General features: G+C 36.0%; 1 protein-coding gene across 4 annotated transcripts in view; it reads right to left on the bottom strand.

Moving 5' to 3' along the window:
- The window catches only part of ARHGAP21 (Rho GTPase activating protein 21), a 112,413-nt gene that overhangs the window by 31,947 nt on the left and 54,038 nt on the right, over positions 1 to 26,428 (bottom strand). For 3 of the 4 annotated variants that reach the window (XM_054640232.2, XM_077173838.1, XM_077173844.1), the window contains 4 exons: positions 17,701 to 17,793; positions 14,552 to 14,630; positions 9,002 to 9,056; positions 1,086 to 1,115 (listed from right to left, as the gene is read on the bottom strand). In XM_054640232.2, the coding sequence (XP_054496207.2) occupies positions 1,086 to 1,115; positions 9,002 to 9,056; positions 14,552 to 14,630; positions 17,701 to 17,793 (257 nt within the window). The remainder of the gene's footprint in view (positions 1 to 1,085; positions 1,116 to 9,001; positions 9,057 to 14,551; positions 14,631 to 17,700; positions 17,794 to 26,428) is intronic. The other variant, XM_077173850.1, reaches the window with a different exon arrangement.

Here is a 26,428-nt window from a genome sequence, read left to right as displayed (position 1 = left end):
TTCTCTATACACTTAGGGTATAAAACAACTCTGTTCACTTATTGCAGTACATATGAAAAGTACAGACAAATAAATATACGTACACACACGAAATATAAATAAATTTTTATATAAATATAATAAATATACATACATAAGAAGATGTCTTCTACATAAAAGCTACTGTTCCTAAACATATAATGAATAAATTGAAGCAGTAACATATTGTTGTGAGCCAACACCCTGTAAGTCATCTTATATTTTACAGCAAGTACATGGTACATAAATTTTACTGTAAAAAATATTAATAATATTCAGCATTTTTACTTTGAGGTAAAAATATTATGAAAATTCATATTCACCACTGTCCATGCACTACTGAAACCCAAAATGAAATCTCTAATTTCCCTAGTGCACTTTGCATCTTCATGCATAACAACCTGACTCCTAAGAAAAAGATGGTTATGTTTTACTTAGTACGTTTCTGCAGCATTTCTGAAAGCAGCACTTGTCATTGTGAAATGAACAGAACATTCACAATAATATATCATTGAGAAGCATACAGCATACTTAAACAATATTCTATTATTGAAAAACTTCAGCATGACTTTGTTCAGTTTGAACATAATGAAATAAAGAGCCAATGCAGAGCCTGCAAATGTAACAGAAGATTAAAATAATTTCTCAGGGCTTTTATACACTTAGGAGTGCTATCATATCACAGCATTTCCTGTTCTAATCATAACATGCTCAATTCCAGTATATCAATGTGCTCTGCCTTAACAGCAGACAGTTATAAAAGCCCAAGTGCAGCCATAAAATTAACACAGAGCAAAGTAGAGAGGAGGGCGAGGCATTTCCAATATTGCTGCAATGTTACACCGAGCATTAGTGAAGTGCAAAATATTAAAGCATACTGAGAGAAAACAGACCAAATAACACAGGCACAAACCATAAATCAAGAGATCAGCAATATGAAGAAAATTCAGCTCTGACTAGCTAGCTCATTATCAAACTTGCTGTTTCATATTCTTGCTTCTCACAAATCATTAAGAAAAACATGCCTTACAAAACCATCAGAGAAATGGCTACTGTACATTTCTTACCAGTGCTGTGACATCCTTTGTAAACTGCAGCTGGCAGAAAACAGGAAAACACAGTAAAAACTGTTTACAGATGTAAAGACAGAATTATCTTGTCATATTGATGTTGACTACAGCAAGCTAAAAATACAGCTACACTGATTTCACTGGAAGGTACCAACAGACATAAAGGGCAGTAGAGCATAAAAAATAACTTCACCCTCCTTGTGAGCATGTCCATCTCAGACTTTAATCTGCTCCTTACGTTTATCCTGTACCTTTACAGAAAGCAAAATACGTCTGTGCCATTTTGCCTTGTGCATCCCTACAGCTGCCTGCAGAGAGCTCTGGCTCTGTGTGATGAGATTTCCCTTCCACTACAGCAACATCACTGTCTCTCATTTCCCTGGGCTGCTACCATCCATCCCTGCTTCCTGGTGACGAAACAACGGCTTCATTATGCACTTCAAACAGCACGCCCCTTCCTCACGTATATCCGAACATGACCACCAACTGTCAGCTGACTGCAGCTGCTTTCAGCCTCTACATCTGAAATCAGAGGAATGATGCTGCAGAAATACTCTCCTCATGTGATCTGTAATTTTTTTCCTCCACTTATAGTAAAAATCAGGACAGGCTTCCACTGACACATTTAATGGGGGGAAGGAATGTATGAAGATAAATATTTCTAAACCTTTAAATAAATGGCTATTTAAGATCTTGATGGGCTGAAGAATTAAATTGAAAAAAATTGAACAGATGCTGAAGACTCAAAAAACAGATTGAGTGAGATCCTTCTGGCATGCAAGACAAACAAAAATCATCATATACTGCCCCCTAATCAGAAAATAATTATCAATTTATACAGCTGATAAAACAGCCGATATCCCACCTTCTCTGGGATGTGCACACATTACACCAACAGAAAATAACCCATTTATATTTTTGTAAAACATTCCCCGGACAAACAATGCTTCATTGACTTTGACAGCACAAAGGCTAAATTCCAAAGCTGGTGTGATCTGATTGTAGCCAAAGACTACAAGTGAGCATAAAAATAAGTTCTCAGCTCTTGACAAAATTTATCACAGGTATTAAAATATCAACTGCAGAAGACACCATTCCCACAGGGTCCAAAATGAGATCAGCTAGGTTTTCTCCTCCCCCAAAAAATTATGTTTCCATGATTGCAGGTATATTCAGACAGACAGACTGCCAGTTCTGTGTAAGACAGTTACAGGGAAGTGTACTTCTCCTCTCAATCTCATTCCACCCACTACCCAAGAAAGCACTGAAACAAAGCAGAGAATACTTCCAAGAAAGAGATTGTGATACTTCCACAAAGAGTATTTGATATCTTTGTTTCATAACTCTGATTAAGGGCCTACAGAAAATAATGCAAATTACGAAGAAACTGATGGATGTATCCTGCATATGTCACACTGAAGGATGTATTATCAGCCTTTTTATTAATGAAATATTTTAACTGCTTTAAGCACAAAGTGATGAGATTTTTAGAAGAGGTTTAGAGACTAAGAAATTTGAAATACACTGATGTATTTATTAGTTCATACATTATTTTGATATTTAACATATTTTGCAACCACACAAAACACAGCTTGAGTATTACTCTGTCAGTTTAGTTTCTCTAACAAAAAATCATATGAAAAAAGCTACCTTAATCTCTAAGTGATTGCAACAGGACACATTAATAAAAATATCATTAGGGTATGGCTGAATTTTAATTGTTTACAGTCTTATAAAAAAAACCAAATCAGCCAAACAAAAAAAGACTCACAATTTTAGAGAACAAAATTTTTTTTTTAAATATTCAGATTAGTGATGCTCCTGATTCAGACACCAGCCTTCCATTTCCAGAACTGGATACTCAGCAGTTTTTCAGAAGTTCCAACATGGTCCCAAAATTAGTCTAGATGTTTTATGAGCTCTTTTTCACCTTCTCAAAACAATGGCAGTTTCAAAAGACTAACATACAAATACAGCAATTTAGAGTGACATTAAGTGCTCTGATGGATAACAGCTCTGCAACAATTACTAGAAGAAAATTACTGCTCTTACAATAAGAACTCAGCATGTTTCTAGTTACTGGATACTATTTCTACCCACCTTGCAATCTGGTTTTGTTTGCCCAAAGTTTGTAAACTCCTATGGCAAAGGATTAATTTCTTACTGCGCATTTGTAGAACCGTTAAAGGTTTAACTCCTAAGGTAAAACATTCATGATAGGCAAAATACATTTTAAGCAAATAAACAATTTTACAAGGTATTTAATTAACCACCTAAAATTCAGCTGAAGGGCTTTGGTCCCGTTTTTACCCCCTTGATTTTATGCTGTTAGATGCTAGAACAGTAACAGCCAAATGCATGGGGATTCCTCTGGGAAAGAATCACAGGGAAACCCTGTACTTTCAAGAGCTCAAACCGACCACATCCAACACCCATCAGCCCAAATCCATGAAAACATGCAGCCCCATGTTTCACTGAGGATGGGTGTGCTTCACTCCACTACAGGGTGAATAACAACACCAACTTCAACAGAACTATTCACAAATTGGTGATAAGCATTTTGATCAATCAGAAGCTAACAGGCCCAACTCCTTGCAAGACTGAGCTTGAGGCATTCTTCTTTCCTTCTCCAACCAGTTTGGCTTCAGATTTTATTTCTTCACTAGTAAATTGTTCTCTTCCCCAGTCTTAACCTAATCTCACTGTCATCATGAGTATGGAAACTGCACACCAGAATAGGTTCACCTCTGTCTTAAAAGGAAACATTTTCTAGTTACAGTTTGTTCTGGCAAGAATGTTAGTAATACAGTTTAAGTGCTTTCATTTTACTCTGAGACACCCAAACACTACAGTCAGATAATGTTATTTGAAAAAAAACCAAAAAAATGCATACCTCTTCTTCCTAAAGGCAGTGCATTTTTAGTATACAAAATTTAATTCCTTAAGCCAAATAAGTTTTATTTCCAAATACAAGCTGTGTAAGAGACTTTCATGTAAAGTCTAAATTGTGGTTAGGAGTGTTGATGCAAATGTTATTTTCTAGCATGCATTGTTTGACAACAAAATTTAAGTCTCTTCTTCTAGGTCACTGTGTCTTCACACCACACCCTGCCTTCCATTGTACTTGCTGCCACAGCTTTAATATTAACCTCTGTGCACATCAGTAACTCAGCACGAAACCTGGAACCAAAAAGTGCTCCAAGCCTCGGGACTAAATACAGCTACTTAGAAAAACATCTCTATCTTCATTAAAAGATAAAGCAAATCAAAGTATTTCACAGTTTGCCATTTTGCTCCACTAGGTCTGATGCAACTGGATGGTCGCAGGAAGAAAAACAAAATTAAACTGGCAGTCTCTAACATTGAAGCCAACTGTGGGCAGACCTGTAGTCAGAGACACGAGGTTACAGGGGCATGTAAAACTCCAGGATACATTTCCTCATTTAAGTTATTTTTCTTTTTGCTGTTGTTAGAGGGGGTTCTCCCCCCCTTTTTTTTTCTGTTTTAATTATAGGTGCACAGCTGGCAATTTCAGGGTACTACAAGGCCTTGAGAGCCACCAAATCCCACAAAAATTCTAAGTTCAGAAATGATAATGCAGCACTCTCTTCTCTGCTGTACAGATCTTCCAATATACTGGAAATTTCCATATTACCTGACTAGAAAGAAGGAAAAACAAAAAAGAAAATCTGTGCTTCAGTTGACATTTACTAATTTTCCCGGTAATTCCCACCTAGGATACTTGGTTCCCCTAGTATCTATGACAAGAGAAACATTTCTGTTCAAATGTGGTAAACTTTCAGTTACTGATCTGCAGCTTCATTGGTCTGTAATTCTAAGGAAAGATTAAGATTTAACTAAATTTATCAAAAACACAGTAGTAAACAGCCACCTTTTATTTCCACCTTTACCATTATTCATAGAATGTTCAATAACATCTTTCTGTAAATGAAACTGCAAAGTTCTTTCTGGAAGGCTAAGGAACATTTCAACAGATTTGGACACTAATTAAATGTAATGGTGACAACCCTTAGTACCAGAAGTAACCTCTTACCTTTAGGGACCATTCCTGAAAGGAAATGTTTTCTTAGAAATAAAACTATTGGAGATAGGCTAAAAGTTAGGTAAGATGAACTTTTGAGTCAGTGCAGTGAGAAAGTGCTAGAAAATGAATGGTGAATCAAAAGGATACCTTACCTATAGTATGTATGTTTTATACACAACATAGTTATATACATCTACAAAATAATATCTACATATATTTACCTGTAATAAGCATCATATATAATGATTAATATGCTACATACATTACAAATAACTTTCCAAATAAACAGCTCCAATGCAGATCATATTAAAGATGCCATTTTTCAAAGAGTGCTATTTTCAAGTGCCTGGTACTTAGAAAATCAGTGATTTGAAGGCTGTATTCTTTTTTGCATGCACAAGGAACAGTTAGTAAGTAAGTACATTCCAAGATGAAACATTCCCAGAAAAAATGGTCCAAAAATCCTGCATACAGAGGACATGCTAGACACAACAAAGCCTACTGACAATACTCATAATAATGCTCACCTGCAAATAGGCTTAGAAAACTCAATTTACTCTATGGAGCACCTTTACATTCAGTATATTCCACATAGCACAAAAAGCTTTTGAACAACTGGAAAGTTGTCAAAATTTAAACAGTATTTTAGCATTAAACTTGTTATCCAAAGGCTACAAAACAGCAACAATTTCATTGAATACACTTGAGAAATATGAACTATTTGTAGTTGACCTAAATGTGTCTTCCCATTTGCACGAAGTCAGCAGTACTAAAACCTACAAGATGCCAAAATTCTGTCAAAAAAGGGTAAGAATGCTACAGAAATTGCATATAGATGCATCAAATCTGAACCACCAAGGATAGCATGACATAAAAATAATCCTCTTCCTAGTTTAAAAATGGTCACATACCTAAAAATATTTCAAAATAATCTCTTTTGATAAATTTAAGTAAATTTATCATAAAGTTGAGGAGGAGCATGAAAAAACCAACACATACACAGCTGTCCAGAGTTCAAGATTTTGTTATGGATATAGATGCTTTAAATACCCTTTTCTCCATCCACAAAATGACATTCTCAACATCACACGAGTGAACAAACACGAGTGGCATTGGTTTCACTAATGGTAGGATTTCACAGGTAATTCCCTTCCAAGTAAGCACTGTTCACATGCCACAGGGAGCAATGGCCTGGGGATTGGGCCACTTCATTGTTACTATTGATGAATGGATTTGAAGCCCCTGTTTTCTGGAAACTCAATATACCAAGAAGTTCACAGACATATATGGATATTTCTGAAGACTAAACTCAAGGTTTATAAATAGCAAACTAAGGATAGAAACAAGCAACTGTATTTCCAGCCCTCAGTCATGAGTACATGGAGTAGACTGCCAAGTACTATAAAATTTAGCACAACCAGCATCATTCCTGAGTATAATGAAACTATTCCATTCTCTTTGCACTAGATATACCATTTGTTAGCTAATACTACAATATCCAGTAGTGCCTAAAGTTTTGCTATTTTTATAGCATACTGGTATTTAATATCAATTTACAATGAGCAACATTATTTGAAGACATTTACAGTGACATATGTCACAGAAAACAACTAAGTTATTTAACATTCTATAATAGCTTACATAACAAAACTTCAGGTGGTTTTCCTCAATTATAATTCAGAGGAATGGTACAGATTCTTCATTTTACCGAAGCTACTGAGAATGTACTGTCTCAAGAGATTGCAAATTATTTTAGAAGTGCCAAAATCTTCCCTCCTGTGTGGTAGGTTAAAACATACAATTACAGGCCACAACTGACAGACACTGATGTAAGATGCAATTCATGTTTATAATCTTTTTTTTCACAAGTTGCAGCTCAGCCATCAAAGATTGACACTTGGAAACATGTATACTGAAGTGTTCTGTGACAGGACTGAATGAACAAACTGCTGCTATCAGAGGTCATTTCCTATAGGCCCAAGTACATTCAGTTCTCAGCCTTATGGATACAGGAAACACCTGTGCCTCCATGGCTTTCCTCTGGAAAATGCTATGTGCAACTGGAAGCCCTCAAAGGCAGTTCACTTTATCCCAAACAAATGCATCTTAGCAAATAGTAGCATAAAATCCTTCTGTATCATGACCCAACCCGAGAGTGAACAACTGAAGGAACTCACCCAAGCTACAGGGTCAATGCAAAGCATTTTTTGCAAAGTGATGACTTTACCTGTCAAACCTAATCCTCCTTCTATCTTCAAGAGAGCAACCTCACAGACAAAACTCGTAACTCCTATCACATCTGAAAACTCAGGAGGACCTTTTGTATAATGACACCTCAAGATTTTTCCTATATCCAATCTTTTCCTAGAACTTCCACAGTCAGGTATTTTCCTCTTTTCTTTACCCCTCAATCTTCTCAAGGACAATGACCTTATCTTCTTTTTGTTAATATCCCTTCCTAACCCGTAATGGCAACAATCATCCTTTTCTGCCCTCTGCCCCCATCTCACCTGTTGATACAACAAGTTATATACAACCCATTATTTTACATGTCTACATCACCTGAAGTTTTGCACTTTGTGTTTTGCCAGCAGAGATGATGTGTCTAAGACCTTTCCATCCAGACAAATAGAAATGTTTAACTTTAAAACTGCAACTCCTGCCTTGTCCAGATTCTTACGCTATTATGGCTGTAAGACTGCATTAGATGCATAGGGCATTCAGATAATTTAAATGTCAGTATTATTCCTGCATTTATACATATTCACAGTTCCAATTTAAAAAAAGAAAAAACAAACCAAAAAACCAACCATGAAAAAAGACCGCAACAGCTTTTCTCTCTCACGTATTCATGCAATCAAAACTCACACCCTGCCCCCAATATGTTCTGTGTTGGATTACTGAAATATGTCTTCATCAAATGTTCTCAAAATATCACTATTCTATTCTAAAATATCACTATATTCTATTCTAATAATCTTGGCTTGTTGTCCTAGCTGGAGAGTTCCTGTACTAGATTCTACCTTCACTTTAATGACTAAGTCTTTTTGTTTTTTCCTTTACCCTTTAATTTGGTCTGTAATAATGGAAAACAGCTACTGAAACCCGTAATTTTTTCTTAACACAGTCATCTTACTACTACTGTATGGATTAGAAAATACACTTTTCCAAATACTAACAAGAAAATCTACCCTTCTTGTCATCTTCTCCTCTCCTCTGCCTCCAACTAAAAATAAACTAGCGCATACCAATATACTAGGTGGGGTTTTTTTGATTCTTCATAATATGCCCTTACATATCACGTATTATTCAAGACTCTTTTGGACTTAGAGACACTAAATGGGAGATGAATCATCTTACTGCACATGCAGGACCTCAATTAAAATCAAGAACAAATAAGAACTAGTGCAACAAAACATTTACAGCAGTCACAATTTAAAAATTTGGTAATAACCTTTGGCCCATTCATCATACTTCTCAGTCCACTCACCAATTACTGAGTCATTAATAAAGGCTTCATATGCTAGCTTTTTAATTCAAATCCTTCAGAACTGGACAACCTAATTAAAGGAAGCAATTGGATTCATACATTCTAACATAATAAAATTAATCCAAATTACAGTAAAAATATGAACAAGATGTATTTTTTAACATGCTAGAAATATCATGTGAAGACAGTACTCCCTATATTTAGATTCCCCTGAAATTTCAGGCACGGCAATGAGGTAGGAAAATATCTAAGAAGTTACAAAGAGATAAATATTAACTCTAATTATTTGCTGATAGCACACTTCAAAGACTTTGTAACCAACAACAGAAAATTTTTGTTAGGTAATATACTGTGTGAACAGAAGCTTCATAAACATACCAATTGAAGGATGTCCTCATCTTTTGGCATAACACTAAGTTCCAATACACTGTCACTGAAAGAAACAAAAAAAAATATCACATATAAACTTTCAGAGATTTTCAGTTCTTATTACAAAGATAATCCATTTACTTCCATAGAGGAAAACTCTTCAAAAACTCCAACACTCAGCTATTATGACAAACACATGACACAACAATAGCAAACATTGACTTCCTTGAGAATCTTAGGAAGAGTAGAAGAGAAATCTGACTGATCCAGTTTATTGAGCCAACACACTGGTTTGGGTAGTTTTATTTCCTTTTTTTTTTTTCTTCTTTAAGTCCTAAGGCACACTAATTGTTTGAAGCTTCTTGGACAAAGCAATGTGACAAATCTGTGAATAAAAGCTAAAACCTTCCTCTTTCTTCAATTTAAAAGTAAAGTTTTGTAACACTTTTTAAAATTGCTGTGGTGACATCATAATCACCACCTCATTTGAAAAGAGGAGCAATACCAAGGCCAGTATTGACCTACATCTTTCCACTCCAATCACCTCCTAGCATAATCAACTTAAACAGTCATTAAGATAATATCTGAAAGATAGATGAAAAACACTTGTTATTTGTAAATGCTGCATTTGTCATCTGAGCTGCTGAAACCACAAGCAGCAGCAGTGGCATAAAGATCCAGGAATCTGAATAGTTCTATCAGTGTGACTCAAACACAAGGAAAATCAGGACACTAAATGTACAATGTACCAGCTACCCACTTGACTGTTTTAAAACAGTGAAATCCACAGTTGGTATCTACCAGAAATAAGGCATTTTCACAAGGAAGAAAAAAGCATATGCTTGCAACATTGGATACAGAATAGGTGAATTTATTATCTCATCTGAGATAATGGAAAAATCTGTTCACATTCATTAAATGTGAAGTGGAACAGGTACAGAGAAGGACTACATAAGACTAATGTACAGCCCATTATAACGAGGGCAAAAAAATCAAATGAAGTTACTGTGACCATTACTAAGAAATCTCACATGTAAGAATTAAAAAAAGGATTTTTAAAAATATCTGCCCAGTATCAGCATAAGTATCAATACAACCTAAGTGGCTATCTCAGAAATCAGCTCATCTGTACTGGTTAGTACACTGCATTAGGTGAGGAAAGACAAAACCAGCACAAAGACTGGCCCAACCTCAGGGCACAGCAATCAGCCTATGAAAGCACTGACAAGGGCCTCAGTTTATCTGTGCAGAAAAGAAAGCCATCATCTCAAAATGTAATGTGTGATTTATTATGCTTTCTTATATGAAAAATGTTTCTGTTTTGTGGTTCCTTTTCCATTTTCTAGCAACCACAGACGTAAGGCTGAATTCCAAAAGCAGAGTATGGGTATTTGGTTTCACAATCTTTTTAAACTACTATTCATTTTGGAAAAAAGTGTTCTCCAAGCAGCATAAAATTTACTTTAGTCTTACAACTGAAGATCAGCAGTGATTTAAGTTGGGGTTTTTTTTTAAGTCCCCACATATCTAGGTAAAAGTAAGTCTTCAAAAGCCTTGTGAAGGTTATTTTAAAATACTGAGTTATAAGAAACAAAGGAGTATTGACTTTATGTGCACTCACAATAGCATTTCCCATACTGACTGAATGCATAAACAGCTTGAGGCATGTTTAACAAAGTGTTCAGATTTCAGTTCTACACATGGATAGCATGTATGTAAAAATCACATCAGGCAACTGTTTGCTTGCAGGATGAAGACCTTGGATGTCAAAAATATGATAGCATTGCTCCTTTTGAAGTACTTTTTATATTAAAGAAATATAACTTTACACAGAACAAACCATACTCATTGAAATATTTTGCATGTTTCTCCTCCTCTCCCTTTTTAAGAAAGTGGTGAAATAAGAAAGTGATTAAATCCATTTACACAATTAACATCATCTTAGAAGACATTCAGAGGACTAAAGGATTCCATTCAGAAACAATGTTTTCCATGTAAGTCTAATAACTACTTAACTATTCTATTCCTGTTTGCCTGAAGAGACAATTGCCTTTTGGAGACAATTTGGATGTTCTTACTTCCTATCTTGAGACATGCTCTCAGGACATTTTTTATTTCTCATATCAGAAACAAAAAGTATTAAGGAAGACTTCTGGTATATTGTACAATATTCTGTAAATGCAAATTATGAACTAGAAAGTGTTAGTAAGAACCACCACACAGAAAGTGGTAGTCTACACTGGAGCTCCAGACACAGTACTCAAAACTCTCAAAGGTATTTATCATTCCAATTACTTTAATTACACATTCTGAGAGTTAAATCCAAATGTCTTGATTCCAAGTCATCAAACTAAAGCAGTAATCATAAAATCTGTCTTCTGATGCATTATTTTGTATTAATGAAACAGATTCAGTAGCTAAACTCTGTACATTTCTGAGTAATCTAAACACTTTCAAGAACAGCTTAAAAGGAGAAACAAGCAGAATAGACAATCACTCAAATTCCCCAGTTTAAAAAAAAAAAGGGGGTGGGGGGGGAAGAGAAGTTGCAAATCAGAATCTGTTTCTTCTTTTATTTGGAATAATAAATAATTTACAGAATTTATATTAGCAATCAACATATCTCCAAGTTGATTATATATGTAAACAGATAAGAATAAATTCTTAATGGACCAAACCAGCAACTGTTGGCAAAAAGTAGGAAATACAGAGTTAAACATGTAGTCATGATTAATCTCACAGGACTGTAGTTAATTCTAGCAACTCTTCTGAGGTGCGCCTTTCATCTCCCAGAGGAAATAAATAGTGTTACTTCAGATTTTTTGCTATCTCCAAGCAGAGGAAAATAGAAAACATTCTAGACACAGCTTGATACTTTTCTGGGAACAGTAATGTTCAGCATGTCTGAATTATATCCCATCCTTAAGTCCCACTGGAAGATATAGTTATCATTTCATCTAAAGCAGCTAAGTTCTGATGTCTGTAGCATTATATAAGGAAGATAAGCAGCTAAAATTGAACAACTTTTTAGAAAAATAATAAGCAGCTAAAAAAATGAAGCCACAGAAGTAATCTAAAAAGATCTGCCAGCCTGCACTGAGTTTTATTGCAAACAGCTGAACAGTAAGCAATGGGGAAGCCCTCTCTTTAGAGAGAAGAGAGGATAAAATGTGTTGTAACCTCAGAAAGTGCTCTGATGATGAGTAAAATGACAAAATAAGCATTTACAATCATCAATATGTTTGAATGAGTAATTAAAAACAGTAAAAGTACAGCAATTAAAATGTCTAGAAAACCAACATTCAACACATTAAGACTATGAAGAAAACAGTCTTTAGTCATAAAAAATATTTCAACAGACAACTCTGCCTTTCAAAAAGCCTTTCAGCAAGTTGCTTTCACAAGGCCAACTAAAGAAGCCAAGGTGTGCTGGATGAAAGATCAGCGAAGACACAAAAACACAACAAAAACTGTTATCACTGGGTGTTTTTGATGTGAAGACATTGAAGAGTGAATTTGTGCAAGGCCAACCTATCAAGAATTACTAAATCAATGAAGATAAACCCTGTGGTTCAGCAACTTCCTGAACCAAGGATTTATAGGAAGAGGGCTGGTATTATCTGACCACTCAATCACTCTGTGGTTTCAGTGTTTTCACAGACTTCAAAGAAATCTTTACTGGGTATTATCATAGAGGATAATGGCATAACAGACCATCAGTCTGGCCCAGGTGGCAATGCTAATGCAAGAGCAGCACACACCATAATGCAATTTTATTTGCCATGAAATGGCAGCATAATAAGTAAAAGAACTTATGTTCAGACCAAACTGCTCTGAGCTCAAAAATACTGTTTTCAAGCAAAGAATGAGAGACAGCTGATTCTTCAGGCACATGAGAAGTACTGTCTGTAAGCTACAAGATACACCTGATGTGGAGTCTGAGCTCTCACTATGGATCAGAATTAATATTTATCTGTTTATCCTAAGAGGTTCAGCTGTAGACTTCCTGATGGTTGAATATGCTGTATAAAATGCTCAAGGATACACATGACCTTTTGTTACAATCTTCTGTGATGTACACATCTGGCTCGAGAAAACAAACTGTTCTCTCCTAACACAATAGCATCCCTTCATCCTCCCTGCCCTGATGGAAATCAGGGGGATAGATGCAGCAGTGTGCTACATCCTTCCTGGCTGCATAGATAATCACTGACAAGGCCTTGTTCAGGGGTCCCCAGTTCACCCACAGCGGGCAGGGGTTCAGTCCTACTGAACAGTTCACTACCTACACTCACTGAAAATACACTCAATTCACAGGCACACCTAGAGTTAAGAATCACTGACCACACAAGCCACTCAAAGATGTGACTGGTCTCTTTCTTGGATCAAGAGAGTTGATTGACTGATCTACATAGTCAGGCATACAATGTATCTTGGATATACACTATTGTACAATAGTGCTGCTTGTAAAAATACAAAATAAAGAAACAATGCATGGCTATGTTATGTCCAGTGAAGGAAATAAAAAAGCCCATCTGTCCAGCTCTTGTACAGACAGCATTAATGACACAAAACATGTTTCAGTCTACCTTGTCCATCACATCTCTGAATACAGTTTTGTTGTTTATAAAAAAACCCAAAATAACAACAAACATCCAAAACAAAACCACACAGACACAAACCACCTGAGGTGGACACATTTTGAACAAAATCTTGAATAAAGACATCAGTGAAATAGGAAAACCAGAATCTCAATTTTCCTTCTCCAAACAGTAAGCATATCTAAGTCCTAACACGTGATGAGCCAGTAAAAAATGTCCCATGAGATGTACTTAGAAGACATTCTTTCATGCTGATCATAATACATCCTTTTGCCACATAACTCAGTATTATACTGAAAACTTGTTGCTACAGAACAGAAATTGACACCAAGAAAACTGTAAAAAAGAAGGCAGACATGAGACATGAAAGAGTATCTAGACTCATGCACAGACATAATTTCACAAGTGCTTGTGAATTGAAGGAGCAGTAAATATTAGTATTTTCTCAACTCTGAGCAAGGTTCATAATCTGCTGCAAAACAGAGGAAAGCAAAGACTTACTGCAGATATTGTGCAGGTGTGCACTAGCATAAATTTTTCCTTCACCAGATATGCTGATTTCTAGTTCTTAGATCTCATAAGCAAGGTGGATTTTATAATCTTTTTTTCCAATTGACACATGTATAAATACCTAATCTATTTCAGTTCAAACTTCCTCTATAACACTTGGTGTTATTTGCTAACAAGGGACACGTACCAACAATAAAAGGACTGCAGTACAATTCAGCACACCTATTCTCAAACTCTTCTCAACAATCAGCAAATATATGAAAAAAGAAATAATAAAACTGAGTGTGTATTAATGAAAATTTAGTAATAAGATGACTTTTCAAAACTATCGTAAGTGGTCGTTTCATGCTCAGTATATAAGAAGTATAATGATAATACATCATATAATACTTAATTGATAATGATAATACTAATATGTACTAATATAATGATAATACTATTATCTTACCTGTTCTGTATTAAAGCAATGACTTGAGAATATGTCTTCCCAATAACACTTTCTCCATTGACTTTTATAATTCTGTCACCTGAAGAGGGAAAAATTATAACTGAAATTAGTTTGTCTAGATGTTTTTAAAACAGTTTATATTTTGTATTTCTATACCTCACAAAATCAAGAACACCCACATGTTAAATTCAAGGTCAGTCTTCCTCAAAACCAAAAAAGATTTCTCCCAAATATTTTGTTACACTGTCCTCATTTAGAGTTTCATACACTCTCATAAATTAATTGTCAAATATATTATGTAGAGCTATTTTTAGCCTGTGATGAAAAACCTATCCTGTTCTTTTGACCAAATGGTATCTAAGCCATCTCTGATCAGAACAGCAGAAAGGTATCTTGAATTTCCAAATGAGGAGGAAATGTCTGAGGGATTACAGGCAGGGAACTTCCAAAAGCTACTGGAGGAAGAATAGCTGGAAGAAAGGACCTGTGAAAAGTGAGGCAAAGGGAATGGCTTTTTCAACATTGCTTCAGAAACTAAAAGCCCTTTTTGTTTTTCTGGCACCATCAAATCAAAGCAAGGAAAAAGCTGTCACCCTGACTACCCACCCTGTCTTGGGGACAATAATGATTTAAATACTTGTGCTCTGTGGAGGTTCCCCATACAAACCCCATGGATTAACAAACTACACAGATCTGACTTTTTAATTTTGTCTGCACACAAACATCATGCCAATAAATTGGTATGATATTTTCAACTTTATAAAAGTTTACCTATTCCCCTTCATCCACCAGTTACCTTCCTGCCTGAAAGAACTCTGAGTTTTCTCTCCTGCTTCCCAAGCAATGAAAGAAAGCTCGGTGGCAACAAGCTCTGAATCCTGGCTAGGTCATACTGCAGAACTTCCCCAGAACACACCAGATCCTTCTCTGGACTTCAGCTGGCTCTTTTCCAGGTTGTTTAAGAACAGCCTGCAATGTGGGCTACATTGCCACAGATCTTTACTCAGTATTCCCACTAAAAACTATAATTAGGAGTATCATTAGAGTAGGTCATATAATTTTATCTATACTTGTGCAGCTTTTATTTTTTCACAGAAGCAGACTAGATTACACACAGCAGTGACACAAGTCTACTTGAAATAGGCATCCCATGGATCTGCCAAAAGATCTGATGGGGACACACTGCAGAACTGGTTACATAAATGACATGAGCACAGATAACTCTGCAAGTACAACTTTGTTCTGTTTCAGATACACAGGACGGGGAAGTCAGTGCAGAACTGTAGTGCAAAAAAGGATACAGAAACATGAAGGCTTTTTCTAACAGCTCTCCATCAGTCTGGTAGCCTGCTACATATTTTGATCAAAGCAGAAATTAATCAGAATGCCCCTTCCAAACACAATTTAGTTCTTTATATTCCTACCTATAGATAAATGACAGCACAAAGATCAAGACATGGGAAATTACAGATCTGTTTTGACTGTTCATATTTCAGTATTTCTAGTATTTATGAACTCCAAGGTATGTTATTTTTAATTAAATGCCTTAGAGGTTAAATATGGGAGAGGTATTACCTTTCTAACTCTAACAAAGATGATTTTACAGGATTATTCAAAAATACTTCTGAATGGGCTGTCTTATATTTAAGATATCTTTCTCTATTCCTCAAATTTGCAAGAATATTTCAAATTTTCTGGTGAGAAGCGGACAAGTAAGCTCCTGAAATGGAGCTCATTTGTCATGGGTGATGAAACTTGTGTTGAAACTTTCAGTATTACAAAGGACCCTGCAGGAGTGAAACAAGAATTGACAAACAATTTCCTAAACTCATATTGAATATTCAAGTGTTTTCATTTGTGTGACCATGAAATAGAGCAAAATTACACTAGAGGAAAAAAAACCAAACAAAAACAGTTAATAACAGTAACAGTTGATTCTACAAAATAAGAAATGTATACAGTGTCCACATGAGAGGTAAAGCAATCTACCTGGCTGATTATTCCCTGACTGATTTATAATACCAAGACAGAGATTTAGTAATATATTTAACCCTAAAAATCATAAACAAGAAATACTGGCATGACCTAATTAGATGCAACTGCTATAAGCAGTGTGTTTAAGAAGATTCTACTTATTAAAAATGTCTTCTCTCATTTATTTTCTGCTCTTTATTCTGGGCTCCTAAAAATCTCTTCTATAACTAAAAAAAATATTCTCTACAGATTTCATCTCTCTCAATTTGGCAGACACTGAACAGAGCAGAAATTAACATGGTTCCTCTGTACAGATTCAACATATGCTGTGTTTTATCAAGCCAAAACATCTTTATATAATAGCAATCAAATTCTGCCAAAGTAGTCCTTCTCTAAATAACTATCTAAGGAGGAGTTTAAAAAAAAAAAAAATCAAAACCTTTATGGTGTACAAGTGGGATCTAGAACTGTTTTTAAACTTATCAACCTAGGAACTTTGTATTTCTTTAGTAAGAATATACAAAATTTATTCTATTCCAGTCAATTTGAGGTACATAACTCTTTTCTAAAAATATATTAACATCCCATTATGGACACAAGCACAAGCCCTTCACAGAACAGAAGTTTTGCCACGTTTTTAAGAAACCTGTGTTCATAGTGGCATCCATCTATGTATGTAACTTCATCACCTGTAAGATTGTCTATTCCAATACAGCTGGTTTTTTTTCTTTTGGCACTTAAGATATATATGACTCAGTTCACAAAAAAACCTCCATGTTTTCTGCTCTCCAGTTTGATTAAATGAGCAATTGAACAGAATTTTGTAAGAATAGAGAGATTTGGACTGTTCCTATTTGATTTAAAGGAGGCAGAGAAGAAAAATTTTATTTAATGTACGAAGACCCGAATGTTTTCAGGTTACCAATTTGTCCCAAACCAAAGAAATAGGAGCTTACAGGTATTTTATTACTCTCTTTAAGACAGCAAATCAAAAAGACTAGGACTTTGATGCCTTAATAAGCAAAACAAGGTTCCAATGTGAAAAACACTGGAGGACAATTTAAAATGGATTCTAAAGGAAAGAACAAGGTTTAAATGGAAGATAGAACTATGTAGTAGCAACTTAAATCATATGTATTTTACATCATGTACATAAACATGCTATTGAACAGTACCTGTGCACAGCCCAGCTTCAAAAGCAGGTCCACCCTCTTTAACTTGTTTAACAAATATGGTATCCATTGGCTCCAGTCTATTTCTTTGTTTTCCTGAGAAAGAAAGAATATCTCTTAATAGTATTTCATTACACTGCATTACAATGTTTTCATTTTAAAATACTTTGGGATGCAATCATCTTTGTATGTCTCTGCTGCATTCACAGAGACATACAAAGAAATAGTAATGTAATGGAAAATGAAAAATAAAATTTTAAAATCTTCCATTAGGTGGAAAAAACATAGCATTGATTTGCAGCTCTCATGGACCACAAAAGTGATTTTCACACAGTTTTTCAGAAACTCCAAGATGAAGTCTAAAGTTTTCTTGAAGATTTACCACAGTCCAAAAAGAAATTTATAATTCAAATAAAATGCACAGCATATGTCTGCTCATGCTGTATACCTGTATATATCTGTATATACACAACTTCAAGTTAATCTATAGTAGTTAAAAACCATGTACAGCTGTATTTTCTTGCTTTCTCAATACACACTTAAGTCCTATACTTCCAGAAACACAGGCACCTTTTGGTTTTACATGCCTGTCATCAAAGCTAAGTCATTCTTTGCTAAGTAGCCACAGCTTCTGAAAATCAAGATAGGAGGGTGGGGGTGTGTACAGTAAAACAAACAAAAAACTCCAGGGTTATACAGCAGGCTGAAATACAGTGTATCTGTCCTACATTTGCACACAGCTGGAGTAAGCCATTTCACAGCACCTACAGTTTCACCAATGGAATTATTACACCAGTGAAGTTAAAAAACCAAAACCAAACCCCCCAAAACCCCAAATATTCACAAAGAAAATATTCACCCAGAAGTAATGAAAAATAAATAAATAAATGCATCCATTATGGCCCTGCATGGTGCAGTGCTCACAGAAGCAGCGGCAGAGCCTGAAAGGCTCCAGCCAGACCCAGGCAGTCTTACAGTGCCAGAGCTGGCTTTGAAGCCTTGGCCACTCCCAAAGCTCCTGGCTCCAGTTTCCATCCCTGCTGCACACTCCCAGCTAAGGAAATGCCACCTTTGGAGGCTGCGTGAGCAGCCAGCCCAGGGAACTGACAAGGCACAAAAATAAACTGGGTCTGTGCTCCAGTTTAGCAGAAAACCCCGGCTTAGTGGAGAGAGAGGCTTAAACTGCAGAAAAAGAAGGAATAGCATGAGAGAAAAAAGGAATTGTTTAAAATTGGCATTGCTGATAAAAGAAACTCCTTAAAACTGACATTATTAGGTTCTAACCACGTCTGAAATGACTACCCTTTGACTCGGGCACAAGTCTTAGGCTTTTGAAAGTACTTTCCCCACAGCTTTAAATGTTCCACCTAAAATGTTTAGTAAATCACAGTAGTATTTATTGAATACTAATAAGGTGCCCCCTTAACCTCCTTTTTTTAGTTCAGTTTCCATGTGGGCAAAGTTCATTTGAAAAACTTTAACAAACTGCAAAAAACCAGACCACCCTGTGACTCTGATTCAATTTTTCAGATCCTGGTTTTAGCCTAATGCCTTTATTGTGCAGATCCTCAGTGTCCTGCCATTTTACCATAAGACAGTTGAACAAAATGGCTCACTCATATGGCTCTAAATGGCCTTCTCAAAATAGTTCCAGATTGGGAGCAAATAATCAAAAAGTTTATTTGATAGAATCAGATAAATACTATATATAAAGCAACTGAATTACAAATCAAGAAACTCCAGCTGGCAGCTCAGTCCCCAAATACTTAAAATTTGATTAGCAGGATACAGCTACAAAACATACAAAATGCTCTTTGTGAGCCAAAGTTAATATCTGTCATTTTTAATCTGCAGATTTAAATAGACACTGAACATGTGATGGGTCTTGTCCTTTAAAAAGCCAGTAACATTTCAGCAAGTTTAGCGAAGCTCCAAGATTAATCTACCCAGATGCCATGAACAAAAGGTTGCTTCAACCGCTTACAAGAATCAAGTTAAAATATGACCTTTTATAGGACCACCAAACATCCTTCCCAGTGCTGCCACTTATCTTTTACTGAAGACACATACATTTCCTAAAGTGGCAAGAAAAATAAAAATAATACTGCTTCCATGGCACATTTAATTCATCACACTTCAGTTTCCTTTATAAAACACTCCTCAGAAAAATGTTAGCGACCTACTACTAGTTTGCTTAACACTCAAGTGCTGCTTTATGCCTTGCCCATACCTGAACGTGCAAATCAAGAGGTCAGGCAGCTAAAGCTACTCCCATTCAGTATGCAACACAGAACTCCTTTAATACACTTCCCACTTCTGAGTAAGAGGGGAAACTTGCCACAGTTTAGGGAGACCAGAGCCTGCAGCCTTCCCTGACATCTGACTTCTGACCTGCCTGTCAGCTACACTAGGCACATTATGGGCACTCACTTCACATTTCTACAGCTATTTTATCAATCAATTCAGAAAGCTAACTGCATATTAAACTTGGCTCTTTGTCCTACTTGCAGAAGGAGACTATATTAAACAGTCATTCTTGCTTCCTAAAAAAGGTCAACCACCACACTAAAAATCAATTTAAGGGGAAAAAATTAGGATAAAAGGTTCAAAATGTTGATTACATTTGCACATTCATTTCACAATTCAGCACTATCCAAATACAAGTAGAAACAAGAAAAAAATCTTGGAACTCTCAGGCTCTGGTAGATAAATAAGTCTTCTTCACTTCTCCTTGACCTTCTACACATTTGGATACAAACCAAATCTTTTTTAATCAGTAACATAGAAATGAACTTCCTTGAATACATAACCTCAATGTACATTTATACTTGGAGTTTGAAACTCAAGCAAAGCAAAGCAATATTTTTTGACAGTAGAAGCTAACAGTACTTTTTCAGACCAGCTGAGGGGAATAAATCTTGAAAACGTGTACTCAATCATCACAGAAATAAATCTCAAGTAAAATGGATTATCTAATAACTCACCTCATGTCTCAAAATTTAACATTCTACACTCTGATTTAATTATGCCTAAATCTCCCTGTGGTCCTGTCTGCACCAATTATCAGGCAAAAGCAAGATGCTGCCTAGAAATGAGAGCCTAAACTGTCCTCCTCCTAAACACCACAGTCTAGAACAGAATATCACAGCCAAGTGTTTTACACTAAGTTCTCCAGCTCTGCACTACATACGGTCAGGATTCGTGATTTTTGTTTCTAATATTGAAAAGATCAATTTTTTGGAGCATGCCAGCAATTCCTGACAAGGTAATACAACAAAGAACAGTAAAAGCACCTCAGACCTCCAGTTTGTAAGACATACAAGCCTTATTTGTGCTTTTCCAGTGCTCATTACTGCATATGATTTTGCCTCCTTCCTCCTTCTCCATACTTTTGTAAACAAAACATACTTTGTAATTGAGCATTACATTGCAGGCTACCAGCAAATACAACAATTTCTCCCAAATCTTCAATAGCAAATGAAAAATAAGACATCATGCACATACAAAGAACAGACAAAGTGTGAGCTGCCAGTAACACATTCACATATGCAGGGAAACAGCACAGATGAAAAGCACAACTTCTGTAAAAAGAACTTCATTTGTACTACATTCCCTCTTAAATGTAGCTATAAAGAAATATGTAGTCTTACATTAGAGCATTAAAAAGTAAAAAGCAAATAGAGCTGGTAAGTACACAACTCAGCTGATCAGAAACTGAAAAGCCCATCAAGTTGTCCTTTCCTGTATCACTTTTGTAAGCACATGAAAATTTCCAGCATGACTAAATGGTCATCAGTCAGTATAAATGCAAAGGCAAGTTTTTGTCCAGACAGTAGTGTAGTTTTGCTAACAGTACAACTAAAATACTGCTTGTAGTGCAATGACTCCCTTCAATGATGTTATCCAAATGAAAATATAACGTTAGAATAAGCAAACTGGAGTCTCAACTTTTAATCAGAGATTCAGCATCATCAGAAATAAGGAAAGAAAAATAAATCCCCAAGTACCAAGAAGGCTCAAGACAAAAATTCATTGGCTTAAACAAGGATAGTAAGGAATCAGGAGAGTCTTAATAACAAAGTCCTGAGTCTAGACAACCAAAGTTAAGAAAAAGTAGCCTGAAGAAGCATTAACATGTATAAATCAAATGCAAGACAAATACAGAAAACCCACTTATTGAAACAAGGTTTCTCTGGGCCAATATGCTTTTTCATAATTCTATGCAAATCTTCTAATAAATCAGAGACTACATGCCACCTACAATAACCACAGAGATCACAGTAAAGTCTAGAAACTAAAATTAGTGCCTTGTTTTAACTTTTGTTCAAATGGCTGCAAAATAAAGACTATATTCATAGCACATATCATGAAATCATTCATGATCTAACCTTTATACTGCCTGGATCTATGAGCTGAGACTTCAAGTCAATAATGCCTTCACAGTCTGACAGGAGAAAACAAGTCTCCCATTGCAAAGTTACAAGGAAGCTTTCCTGACAAATGTTTAAGAGGCCACAAGTAGCAGAGGGGAATATGTTGCACTAGCAACCATCACATTTACAAAATAGTACAATTCAAACATGCTCTCCCTGACAGAAGGAAATCTTTTAAAAAATACTACTGCTTTTAAACAGAACAGTAGAATTAAGACTAGGTAATATTTAAAACTGATTTACATCTGAAGGTGATATTCTGCAAAGCTTCTCCTAACTCCCCCAAATTTTACATAGAAATAAATTTTATCTAGGTACCAATTCTAGCTTAATCCCCTAAAAATCTAGTTTGAAATACAACTGCTACAAGGAACATAAGTAGTATTGTATCAAATGCAGTAACCATGAGTTAGTTTTTAAATTACTCCCTGCAGACCAGACAGTATTACTGTAGTGCCCTATGATTCACCTGGAAAACAAAATGACATGGCAGAAGTTATGCTATCTAATCTACCAACACACTACAACATAGCAACAAGCACTTCGTTTCTCTGAAGTCATTAAACTTTTGATATAAAACACAGATTAAAACATCTGAGTCATAAAGACTATGAAAAGTACAACCTTTACATTCTGAATAGGAAAGGAAAAAAGAAAAAACAATCTCATGCCAAAGTGCTATTGCTGACAGAGCTCTTCCTTTTGACCTGCAGAACACAAACCAGCAAGTGCTGAAACACAGTGTAGTACATACTCTCTTACAAAGTCTCTCCAACTAGCCACTGCTTAAAAACACGCCATTGCTCCTCTTCCTCAAGGGGAGAAAAAAGAATTCTTCTGCTCACAACAGCTGAATTGTGCTCAGAAATCCTCATAACACAGGGATTCAATAAAGTCTACAGAGGTTTGTAAAATAACTTATTGTAGAACATTTTTACTTCCAGCCCTATGCTCAGCAGATGGCAAAAGGATGACTTACACTTTTACATTTAAGAAATCAGGCTCATGAAACACCTCAGATTAATCAATTAGGACAGGCTCTTATGCACATCTTTCTCTGACTCAAGCAGGAGGAACATTCCTCTTGAGCATGAAGATCTACAAGTATGCTTTTGGGTATCCAAGGCATTTGAGCTTCACTGGTTCAACAATGCTGAGTGACACTGATTCGTGGGATGCCTTTCAGGCAAAGGGAGGGGAACAGATACAGCATGGCAAATGCTTCAAATCGATTACTCAATCAAAAACCTGTTAATCATCTCCCAAACTACTCAAAAAAGGTTGATGAAACTACAGCAGAACTTACATTTATTAACTGAGATAGTATTTAATTAAATATAAATCACAAACCTGTCAGGATTACATCTAACTGAGGGAGGCCAACTACAGCTCATTCTGCATATTATAATCTGCAAAGTGAATTTCATACATAGTAAGCATTTCTCCACTAGCAATCCACTCTGGAAAAGGAGCCCAAAGGTCTCAGCCCAGTTCCAACAGAGCTTATTTCACCCACTGTCAAGCTCAAAGCAACTCAACCGAAAAACACCAGCTGAAATACAGTGCCAGGGATGAGCCTCTGAAAGAATGTGATAAGTAAATTAGTGCTGTTGAGTCATTTAGCAGAAAAACACTTGGCATTCAGCTCTCTAACACAGGAAAAATACATTCTTATTTCTCAAAGCACATCTGGCATTTTGATTAGGCAACTCCAAAATGGTATTTCTTCTTTTGCTTACTTTTCTGTAAACCATTTGACTAATACAACCTCAACCCTATCTACGTGCCAAGGTAGGGGGAGAAGATGAGAAAATAATTCGGGAATGTTATGGAAAATATGTAACACAGGTTCAGCTTAGTTACAAACTCTCCAAAACTGTGTTTTCTCATTGCATTATTTGCCATTACTATGACTTCATTCAATTCTCTCAAATGAAACCTTTTTAAGTTTAAAATTTAATCTATGATTAGTCTAGAGGATTTACTGTAGTCATTAGATAAGCATAGAGCAATACAATTTTTATCTAGAGTGGTCAATCTATGGACTCTCCCTTAAATCCTTGAGAATTACACTTCATGTTTTTATTCAAAGTCAAAGATGATTTGAACCCAACAGAAACCACTGAGAAACATTATACATGTGACAAGCTGGAAAATGAGTCGATTAGACATTCTGGATGTACTGTAAGGGAACAAGGAATCATCAGGCTCTGGTCTCAGTGGAAAACTGTGAGCCCTCTTTTAGCATTCTCAACATTTAGGTGTTAAAAATTTAACTTGAATCAAAAATCCACAGACAAGGGCAATTTACTGTCCCACTATCCTGAAGCATTACTCTTAAACACCTCTTTTATTTTACTCCTAGTTCTACTACCATATGCCTTGGACCCTCACACCCCAGCCATCTGTGACCTCTCCCCATATTTGCTTTCACATTCATCCTCTTGTTCTTACCTACCTTGTTCCCACCATCACAGGCACAATATGTTTATTTCATAACAGACTGAGCCGATAGACCATGATGTTAAAAAACATGGGATTAAATTAAATCCTGGGAGAACACAAACTACATTACAGAAATCAAGTCTGTTAAAAGAAATGAAATATTAAAAACTCCAGGCCTTATGTAAGCAGCAGTAATGCAGGAAAAAAACCTTTTCCTGTGTTTTTTCCACCCTTCTCTCAAAGGCTCTACCCTGCCAGAGCAGACTTGCACAGAGCTGAAGAAGGACAGGTAATAAATTGCAACTATTTAGCATAGACAATTGAAGGGTAGAAACTTTTATACATATTTAGGCACATTAAAAAAAAAAAAAGCCTGGTGATAAAATTTAATGTTCTAGACTTCTCAGTGAAAACATGTCTAAGGTCTCATTAACAAGCACACACTGGGTCTCTCCAGAAAAATACACTGAATAATGTACCTAATTTTTTTTTTTTAATTTTTATTTTATTTGATTTTAATTTTTTTAAATTTTTTTTAATTTTTATGGGAAAAGGAACTCCTAGTTGCTACAGGTACTTCTACATAGAAATGTAGATAAAAGTACAAAAAGCAAGATCATACTATTAAGAAAAAAAGATACTGGATTTTAATTATATTGGATCCCCAGGTACTATGTTAGACACAAAATAGCTTTGTTCTACTGAAAGATAAAATTTCTTTCAGTCTATTTCTTTATGCTTATCCCTGTTCACTTTAATCACAATCACCAAGGCAAAACTTTCTAAAGGAAAACACGTTTTAGGACAATTTACAAGAAACTACTTTCATATGTACAAAACCTGTGTTTTGGCATTTACAATTTAAGTAATGTTTGAAGGACAAGAAGATATGGAATCATATTAAATGCACAATCAAATCAAATGGCATGAACTTTTCCTCCAGCTCCACTCATTAGGTCTTGATATACCTAATGAGGTGCAAGTTTTCAATAAGAATGCTAAGTTTTTAATAGGTATAGGTATTTTTCAGTCTGGCTCCAAATATTCCTAATATGCTCTCTTGGAAGACTTCTACCTGTGAGATACCACTTAAATAAATAACTGAGTATAGAAGCAGAGCAACTCCAGAAAATAGGAAGAATGGCAAACTGACAGCAAGACACTCTCAAAACACACAAATACTCCAAGTTATTTCTGGGAGTAACAACTCCAAGAAATATGTAATACAGGCTGGTCAGTATAACAGAGATTCCCTGGAAAGCAGTATATGCTGATAAAAGTTTCCAATCAGTGACCAATGAATCCACAGTGGTAAATCTGTATCTTCTGATAAAATGCAGCCAGTTAGAGAAGCCTTTCAATGACTTGGCTTAAGATCAACAACCTGGAGCAGTGAAAGTAGGAAAAGAACTGATAACCTTAAAATAATAACAAAATATTTGGGGTAAATCTGTTTTGATGCCCTTCCAGGAGATAACAGGGTGCTAAAGTCTCCCTCAAGAAGCAGCAAGTGCATATTTGAAGCCTCCATGGCTTGTCTGAAGAAAGCCTTGGCTACTTCTTCCATGGGAGGACAGCAGCAGACACCCACCAAGACACTGCCCACAGATCCTGGCACACAGGCTCTAAGCCAGCCCCTCATCCATCCCAAGCCAGAGCTCCATGCATCCCTGCTGTCCTCACAACTCACCACAAAGGCAACTCAAGCCCTATGGTCTCCCAACCTGTTCTTTCCAAAGTGTCTCTGCTCAGCCACTGCAGCACCCTGGCCCTCTCCTGGGGGAGATCCCACCACCCTCTGGGTGGGTGTGCAGGAGCTCCAGCCAGCTCCTGAAAAAGGCACTAGAGCTCCA

The sequence above is a fragment of the Agelaius phoeniceus genome, chromosome 1 (genome assembly GCF_051311805.1).
Source record: "Agelaius phoeniceus isolate bAgePho1 chromosome 1, bAgePho1.hap1, whole genome shotgun sequence".
NCBI classification, from domain to species: Eukaryota; Metazoa; Chordata; class Aves; order Passeriformes; family Icteridae; genus Agelaius; species Agelaius phoeniceus.
The sequence above is the reverse complement of the archived record's forward strand: the minus strand, read 5'-3'. Positions and strand labels throughout refer to the sequence as shown.